Genomic DNA, 9,391 nt, shown 5'->3' with positions numbered 1-9,391 from the left:
TCCACAGCCACCCACATCTCCCCACCCCTATTCCCACCCCTGTCCTGCAAACTCCACATTCCCCTAGCACACACCCTGCATGCCCAGTTGCCAGACGGAATGAGGCCTGCTGGCAGAAGCTGTGGCTGCATGGGCAGCTGTCCCCACATCCTGGTTAGTGCAGGGGTTAGGGGGAGCTCTAGCCAAAGGCAAACAGCAAAACATATAGGTATTTAGAATTCATTTTATTACGATGATAGAGACACTGGTAGGCTTCTAAATTGCTTTAACACTGTAGAAATATCAATAAAACATTGCCCAGCTGATGGCTGTCTCTCTGCCTCTCACTCACTCTCTCTCTATGGTGGTCTTTTGTTTTAATTGTGGAGGAATGTGGATTTTAGGGTATTTTACAGAGTGACTTTGGGATTTTTTTTTATCAAGGGTTTTTCAGTTTTCAAATAGGGAACACCAGAATTCCTGCTATGGAGGCAAGTGGCAGGACCCAGGCAGAGGAGCCTGCTCAGAGCTGGCATGTTGGACCCAGCTGGCTGTGGCTGACCTCCTGGCCAACTGGGGCCAGGAAGACATGCTTTGACAGTTCAAAGCAGGCCACCACACCCGGAACATCTTCCAGATGACAGCTGCCCAGACGGCTGGGCAGGGACACACATGGTAGTAGTGCTACACAAAAGGCCAACCCTGCAGCCACAGCCCACTGGCAGCTGGCCCAGAGAGGCAAATGCCTCTACTGGCTGTGCAGTTCCCATAAGATCTGGCAGGTGTGTAGCAAGTCACAGCCAGGCAGCAGCCCCTACTGCTAGACTTCTGCAGTGAGTAGAGGGTGCAGAAAACTCTCAGGGTTGCTTCAGCAGTCCAGCTGGCACAAGGGGTAGTGTCCCCAGGTACCAATTGGCTCAAGGGCCCCAGAAGCTCTTGAGAGCTAGCAGCCCTGAGCTGCTTGCCAGGCCAGCTTTTTGTATTGCTGAGGCCAGGACAGGGCAGTTTTTTATACTGCTGGGGACAACATAGGTGCGGGCCCTGGGCTCTAGCTCCCCCTGGCTGCAGATCTGGGAGGAGCCAGGCAGGGTCATTTTGCCCCAAGTGGCACGATTTGCCCCACACCAAAGTGCATGTCCAGGCACATGAGCTGAGGCAAAAAGCCCCAGCTCAAATTTGCAATGCTGTTATTTGAGCTGCTGTAAGCGCACATGCCTGCATGTGTGGACGTGCCCTTGATGTCCAAAAGCTTGTTCAACCACTCCCAAAATGATAAACATAGTTCAGTAAAAGATACCATGAAAATCCTTGCCTCTTGTACACAATTCCTGGACCATCCCAACTACAACAACACTCCAACCCTAATACCATTTTTTGAAATATAAATTTCATTTTTAGGCTCAAATGATTTGCCAGTTTTGAATCAAATTTTCAAATAGCTTCAGTCCTCCCAATACTGCTTTTTTTAAAAGAGTGAATATATTATTTGCTGAAAACTTTCACCTATTTTAAACTATGGCTGATATCCCTCTATCCTGTATTCTATCTGACTTTCGGATCAGAGAAGCTGAACCTACTAGTTTTCCACCTGACTCATGTTTCCAATTAGTCTTTTGTCCTGGACCTCTCTTAGAGTCTTTTGGCATACACTGAACCTCTATTATAATTACTTATTTGTATTATGGTTCCATCTAGAGGCCCAGCTGAGATAAGAAAATCACTGTACTATGCACTAAATAAACACAGTGAAAGAGAATCTATGCCTGAAAAGAGCTCACCATTTGATTTGAAAGAAAGATGGAGTGACCTGCATATGCTCAAACTCTGTCATCCAGCTGAACATCATAGCCCTTTCTTTCAAAGGACAGGCAAGTCCTTTCTTTAAAAAAAGGTGGGTGGAGGGGGCAGTTTCTCTTTTTATGCAGTAGCAAAGTGACAAGAGATCTCACTTCAGGACCTGGGAGATCTGGATTCAACTTCTTTCTGTGTGTGGGATGTTTCAAATCCACACTTGCTAGGAGAGCCCTAACCACTAGGATACAGTCATGGTCTCTGCTCACCCTAGAGCAGTTATTCCATGTTGGCTGGAAAAGTTTTACCAGGAGGGATAAAATCATCCTTCCCCCTCCCCAAAACATAACCCAGCCTATGATCCTGTGGTACGGGCACTTTGCTGCTGGGGAGCAAATGTAGGTTGGAATCCTCTCAAGTAAGAATCTAAGACTCCCACATCCTGATTATGTACTCCAACCAGCAAGTTATTAGGGGAAAATGGATCATCACCTCCTCTGGCTGCTTTTGTGCAGAGTTTGATCATGCAGACATGCTCTGAAAATGTATGTTATATTTGGCCCTGCAGACAAGACAGAAGATTGGGCATCTCAGAGCATGAGATGAGTGCTCAGCTGCTCAGCACTGCTCAGACTGAGACACTGTAGGACATTCCAGGAAGTTTGCACAGAACTGGCAAAAGCTGAGGTCCCTAAGGATTTGGGGTACTTTTGGGATCAAGCATCAGCTGAACTTGAGTTCTGAAGATTGCACTTTTGGTTTGAGGTGCCAAAAACTGGAGTTAGCAGGGCCTTGAGCCTCTAAGGCCTGATCAAGCCTGTTTTGGCCAGTGCCCTATCCACTCTCCTATAAAGCAGCAGGGGGGAAAAAGCAAGCAAAACGAAGAATTTCCGAAAACTCCAAAATAAGGCCATGGCAAACCAGAATCAGCTTGAACACCTTGTGTGCAGAATCCTTCTGCCTCCCTGACGCAGTCTGCCTCACTATGCTTATTTCTTACAACGTGATTACAGTTAGGTCTTGATTCAAGAAAATGCTTGAGCATAATAAAGCATGTGGTGCCATTGATTTCAAGTCAACACATGCAATTGATGACCTTACTGAATTGGGGCATAAGAGCATAATCTCCTTGGGACAAGAAGTATTTCTCATTTTAATTATTCTGATAATTATTTTAATGTATATAGCTGTACAGCACTGTGTATTTTTGGCATTTAATCAATAAATAACAAAAACATAGCATTCACTAAAGGATTACCACAGGGGTTTTAACTGCCTTGTTAGCACAGTTACATCCTACACCTCTGTTTAGGACAATTTTCCCTTTTGTCCCCTGATAAAGTTTAAAGGACCAGAATAAAAATTAGGAACTTGAGTCACATCTCAAGTTCTCCCACGTAATTCCACTGACTTCAGCAGAAGGAAGGTCTACTATTATATAGAACAGATCACACAAAAGTGATTTTCATGGATGCAAATGAAATCAGGATCAGATTCTGGATGGAGTATCCATTAGAATCAATCACTGATATTCTTGCCTTCTGTAGACAAAGGGTATCTTTCTGCCCTGTGTTTAATTCAGGCACCCTGGTTCTTTCACTTTCTCCCAAAGATCATTATCCAAGAAAGAAGGCAGGAAACCAGCTGCCTGCATTAGACAACACAGAAAGCTATATGGAATATTCAGCTACATCCTCCACATATAAGGTTTATAAAATGAGTAGCTGCAACTATCTTACGTGCATTTAAATAAAAAGCATAAGACTGATATGATGCAATGACACCTTGCACCCTGTTCTGGAAAGTACTAGAGCCCAACACTGCCAAATGTATACTGTACCTCCCAGTCCAGGACTGAGGCCTGCCACTGAGCTATCTTGTCAATGTTCTCCAGTCTCCGTTTCCGCTCATTGATCTGTTGAGTCACGTTTCTCATGACTGCAAGTGCAGCAGCCACGTACCTGTAGTCACTGGAAAAGACAAAAAGGAGCACATGAAGTGACACCTGGCATGCAGTGAACATGTACAGGAGTCTGTCAACATTAACAGGATTATTGAAAGACCAGTTGGAAAAGATCATCAGGATTTGGCACCTGTTGCTACTACTGATACAGCTCTTCCTCCACCATTGGCTTTTTTTCTAGTGTCCCCCAAAATTACCTTATTTCAGACTAAGGTTGAATGACAGAGAGAGAGAAAGTGACAGAAACATGAGTAATATTAACTGGTCAGTAACACAGCAACTTAGCTCCTGTATATTAGTGCAGATCCATTGGTGTCAGGGGAGCTGTACCCATCGACAGCAGGCATAGGTCTCCCACTGTAAGTGCTAAAGGTTCCTGGGCCATCTAAACATTCCTAATTCCAACAGATGCTGGGAGACCTCAAGCTGTGCTCCTGGGTTTTCCACTTTTTAAAGAAGAGTTGAATTTTTAAATTTTTTAAAAACTTTATTCCTTAATAAAACTTGTTTCCCTATCATGTTGATTTATAAGGAACGAATATTATGCCCCAAAGACACTTCTGGACACATCTTTCTCAGGTCATCTGGGATAGAATGGGTTAGTTCTAAAATCAAATTATATGGATGAGTAATATAAGCAATTTTTTTTTCTCTCTGTGGATATATGTGTGTGTATATATCTATATATAGCAAATCCTGGGACGTCATTCTCCCATTGTACTCAGCCTTGGTGAGGCTGCAGCTGGAGTACTGTGCCCAGTTTTGGGCTCCACAATTCAAAAAGGATGTGGAGAAGCTTGAGAGAGTCCAGAGGAGAGCCACGCGCATGATCAGAGGTCAGGAAAACAGACCTTACAATGACAGGCCGAGAGCCATGGGACTCTTCAGCCTGGAAAAGCGCAGGCTCAGGGGTGATCTGGTGGCCACCTATAAATTTATCAGGGGTGCTCACCAAGATCTAGGGGAATGTCTGCTCACCAAAGTGCCCCAAGGGATGACAAGATCAAACGGTCACAAACTCCACCGCGACCAATTCAGGCTGGACATAAGAAAGAACTTTTTCACTGTTCGAGCCCCCAAGGTTTGGAACAGACTGCCGCCGGAGGTGGTTCAAGCACTCACTTTGAACTCCTTCAAGACACATTTGGATGCTTATCTTGCTGGGATCCTATGATCCCTGCTGACTTCCTGCCCCTGGGGCAGGGGGCTGGGCTCGATGATCTTCCGGGGTCCCTTCCAGCCCAAATGTCTATGAAATATAGATAGATCTATCTATCTATCTATCTATCTATCGGTGCACACCTACATTTTTATAGCTCCAAATGAGACTTCTGACTATCTCCTCCTGGCATATCACTGTTCTTGATGCCTGTAAAGTCAGGGCAAAATATTGGGAATGTAATGATCTCTCCTCTCAGTCTATTCTTGCAAGTCCTGGCTAAGGACCTTACTGGCCTTAATGTTTGCCTATGCTTGGCTTTGAATAATAAAACGAAGTATGTGTTTACTGGAGCCCCAAAAGAATAGTCTGTCACTATAAGGCTGCAGTCTCATAATTCATTATATCAGGATTGAGTGCAGATATAACTAACTTGGTCAGGAAAGAATACACAATAAGTAATAGATCTTACAATCCTTAAGACATAAGGCTGGAACCTAATTTGTTCGGCTGTGACAGGCTCCTCCCGACCACAGAGACACTCAAAAGAGCGGTGCACAACATTTATCCTGTAGCATTTGCTCATACTGCAGATGCTATGTGAGCAAATCAGAGCAATTCTTTTTTCCTTCCTGGACATGCATGTGTGTAAGTTTAATAACACAGAGTGAAAATAGCCTCCCATCAGGGCCAGCAAGGATGATGATCAGTCTTTTCAAAAAATGATGCTAAAATCAATGGTATTGATTTCCACCTTGTGCCTTATTTTCCTTTTCAGGAGACCTTAATGCTCATTTAATTTGGAAAGACAGACAAGGCCAGCTGCCATAATGTTGCCATAATTTATGATTAACTTAAGGGTTGATATTGACTGCTGACTAATGAGAAAAATGGAGATCGTCGGCAGCTGCAGAGGAAATGGCTCTATTGGTTATTGCTCAAGATCCCACTTGTGGTGTTTTGAACAGACCATAAAAACTTTGTGTTCTAGTAGATCTCTATATTCTTATTCTCTGGCCTACACAAAGCATACCCCATATAAGGAGAGTCATTTATGGACCAAGACTAGCTTCTACTCTCCCTGGTGTCATCATGCTGTTCATTACATTAAAGAAATAGCCTGTCAATTTAAGCCAACTCCACTGTTATTGCTGTAATATACTACACTAGGAATTTTTGTGATAGGATTTTCTTCAAGATCTGCAGACTTGTAAGTTTAGAGCAATAAATACCTCAATACTGGATAATGAAAAATACCAATCCACTTATAGTTCACAGTTTCTCTCATCTGACACTCCCAGAGAGAGAAGCTATCATACCCTCTTAATAGGTAACCTAGGTAGGGAAGAAATTTAGAAGTTATTGCAATATATTACATTGCATCATTTTATGTTTTATTTTAACATTATTATAGGATCAAATCTTAAGGTCCTTTTTCAGTGCTTGCTTGGCCAAGTAGGTAACTCGCCACCTGAACACAAGAGAGCAGGTTGACATTGTATACATAGACTTCCAAAAGGCCTTTGATCTAGTATCCCAAAATGTCCTCATGAGAAAATTGGAGGATCGTGAGCTTAACTCCGAGGCAGTCAGGTGGGCAAGCAACTGGCTGCAGGGTAGGACCCAGAGAGTCTTAGTGAATGGATCTGTGTCATCCTGGCAAGAAGTGGGCAGCGGTGTCCCGCAGGGGTCGAGGCTCGGTCCAGTACTTTGTAACATCTTTATTAACGAATTGGAAGTGGGGGTGAAGAGCTCACTGGCCAAGTTTGTGGATGAAACCAAGTTATGGGGAGTGTGGTCATGCTTGAAGATAGGTGCGAGAAAGAGTCCCACGGCTCCAAATCACAAGGGCTAAACAAAGGCTCGGTGACCCCAGGTCCACAGCCCCAAAGAGCCCGGCAGAAATCTCCCTTACCCAGGTGTTTCTGGGGGGGAGGGGCAGGGAGCTCCATCGCAGGTATAAAGACGAGCCGGGAACAGGCAAGAGCGGGGACCGCAGAACAGGAAGGAGGAGGAGGAGCGAGGCGACATACGCTGCAGGGAACCCTGAGAGCCACGTGGAGAGCCAGTAGGAGAGAGTAAGCCCCACTGCGGGAACTTAGAGCAAAGCCTGCTGACCCGGCAGGAGGAGCCCGGGAGAGTTTTCTACCGTAATGTCCCTAATAGAGGGGCACTTTAGCTTTGCGGTACTGTAAAGCATGTAGAAGTGGCACAACCCAAAAATGGTGTCACCGATGAACCTAATGTGATAAAGGGAATCCTGGCAACCTCAGCAAGAAGCTCAGAGAGAGCCACTAAAGAGAGGAAAGGGGCAGAAAACAGGGACTGTCTTCACAAAAGTCAAATTTGTTTTTTCTCTCAGCTAAAAGCAGCTGGAATAATAACCCAGGCCAAGAATGCCTGGTTTTGTTTTCTTGTTTTTCCTGTTTTGTTTGGAACTGAGGTCATGTCGAAAGACCAACTGGCTGAACAGAACCCGGTGGAATGGGCAAAGGTGTGGGGTGGCGGAGCCCTCAGGAACGTAGGACCTTCGCAGGACGACGGTGAGACTGCTAATGGGACTACATGTACAGGTACTGACCTAACTCCTTTAACATCAAGTCATGGCAGGTGAAATGTGGGCATGTAGATCTCCAATTAGAAATGGTCCCACCCTAGTCAGCTGGCAAGCGGTGTCCTACAGGTCTGCAAGTGACTGAAATAACTGACAACAGGCTGCAGATACAGGCGGACCTAGACAGGTTGGCAAGTTGGACGGATTGGAACCTGATGAACTGAAAAGTTGAAAACTGTAAAATGCTCCCCCTCAGGATGAGCAACTCCCAACACACCTATGGGCTTGGCAGCACTAAGCCGGCAGCGCGATGCTGTAGCCAGTAGGGCAAATAATACTCTAGCATGCATAAATCGATGCACTGCCAGCAAAACCAAGGGCATGATTGTTCCACTTTAGTCAGCACTGGTGAGACCACAACTGGAGTACTGTGTCCAATTCGGGGCACCACACTTTAACAAGGATGTGGACAAGCTTGAGAGAGTCCAAAGAAGAGCCACCTAATATGGTCAGAGTCTTAAAAGGCAAGCCATATGAGGAAAGGCTGAGGGATCTGGGACTCTTCAGCCTGAAGAAAAGAAGACTGAGAGGGGACCTGGTAGCAGCTTACCACTACACTAGGGGAGTACATCAAGGGCTCAGTGAGCAATCATTCACTAAGGCATCCAAGGGGAAAACCAGGAGTAATAGCCAAAAACTCCTGGAAGATCGATTCAGGCTCAACATTAGGAAAAACTTCTTCATAGTCAGGGTGTCCAGACTGTGAAATAAGCTCCCTCCAGAGGTGGTGCAATCACTTACCCTGGAAATCTTCAAGAGGAGTCTGGACGTTCACCTTGGGGGGGTCACCTGACCCCCAGTTGTCTTTCCTGCTTGGTGCAGGGAACTGGACCTGATGATCTTCCGCGGTCCCTTCCAGCCTTACAATCTATGAATCTAGGCAATACCCTGGCCAACTCCACAAGGCCCCTACTGATTCCAAACCTAGCGAGTGAACGGTTTTGGTCTTTTACTACAAAGAGATGGTGGATGGAGATGATGCTTTCAGGAGGGGAATATGTGTAGGTAGATGGTGAAAAGTTGCTGAGCTAATGCTCTTGAGGACCTTTTGGTATTTATCATGAATGTGTGTGTGTGGGTGTGTGAACAGAGGGGAAGCCATGCTATAATGGAGACAGTTATATAGTCTTTTAAATATTTGTGCATTCTGATCATAGAAAATTGCTTACATGAGGACTGAGTGAGCAGTAAATACAAGGAACGGTGCATGGCTTATGCAAACAAGGTCATAGTTGCGCCTTTGGCAGTTATATTCATGGAAAAGTGATGCATGGCCATAAGGGTAACTAACTTGGGTGCATAGATTAGAACAGTCTCCCACTAAACTCAGACTCAGATCTCAGGCACTGGTCTCTCAACAACATGACATTACCAGTGTAGAAATTAATTTTTTAAAGCAAGCTGACAACATTGCCAATAACCTGACAACAGACACAGATGACAGATAAGGTTGGGTCAGGCACTAGGTATTACCTGTACAATGAAAAGATATTACATTTTTATTAAAAAACAAAACAAACAAATACAAAATTTTAAAAGGGCTCTTAATGTCAAATGGACAGGAAAACCTCAGGGCACCTTTTATCCCAAGCCAACTCCCTCTCTTAAATCTCATCTATTTTTAAACTCCTCACTGAGGAACCTGATGAAACTGCTAGTCAGTGGCCTTTGCAAGGCCAGGTGCTCAGAAGGCAATGTTGCACTTAAACCTTCAAATATTCCATTCGTATTAAATGGTGTAAATCTTGAGAAGCTGAACAGATGTGCCTTTGTGAAAAATTCAGATGAATTAGCCCAGAGACAATGAACAACTGAACAGAGCCAAGTTTTGAAACTATTCCTACTCCTGTACCCATGTGGAGGGGGCTGGTGCCAATCGAACTGG

At 44.8% G+C, this 9,391-nt stretch overlaps 1 protein-coding gene across 5 annotated transcripts in view; it reads right to left on the bottom strand.

Annotated features, from left to right (window-relative positions):
• ARHGEF9 (Cdc42 guanine nucleotide exchange factor 9) overlaps nt 1-9,391 on the bottom strand; it is a 327,093-nt gene that overhangs the window by 66,069 nt on the left and 251,633 nt on the right. For all 5 annotated transcript variants that reach the window (XM_019540350.1, XM_019540349.1, XM_019540353.1 and 2 more), the window contains one exon: nt 3,611-3,740. In XM_019540350.1, the coding sequence (XP_019395895.1) occupies nt 3,611-3,740 (130 nt within the window). The remainder of the gene's footprint in view (nt 1-3,610; nt 3,741-9,391) is intronic.

The sequence above is a fragment of the Crocodylus porosus genome, unplaced genomic scaffold, assembly GCF_001723895.1.
Source record: "Crocodylus porosus isolate Cpor-Errol unplaced genomic scaffold, CroPor_comp1, whole genome shotgun sequence".
In the NCBI taxonomy this organism is placed as follows: Eukaryota; Metazoa; Chordata; order Crocodylia; family Crocodylidae; genus Crocodylus; species Crocodylus porosus.
Note: the sequence above shows the minus strand (reverse complement) of the source record. Positions and strands in the feature narration are given on the sequence as shown.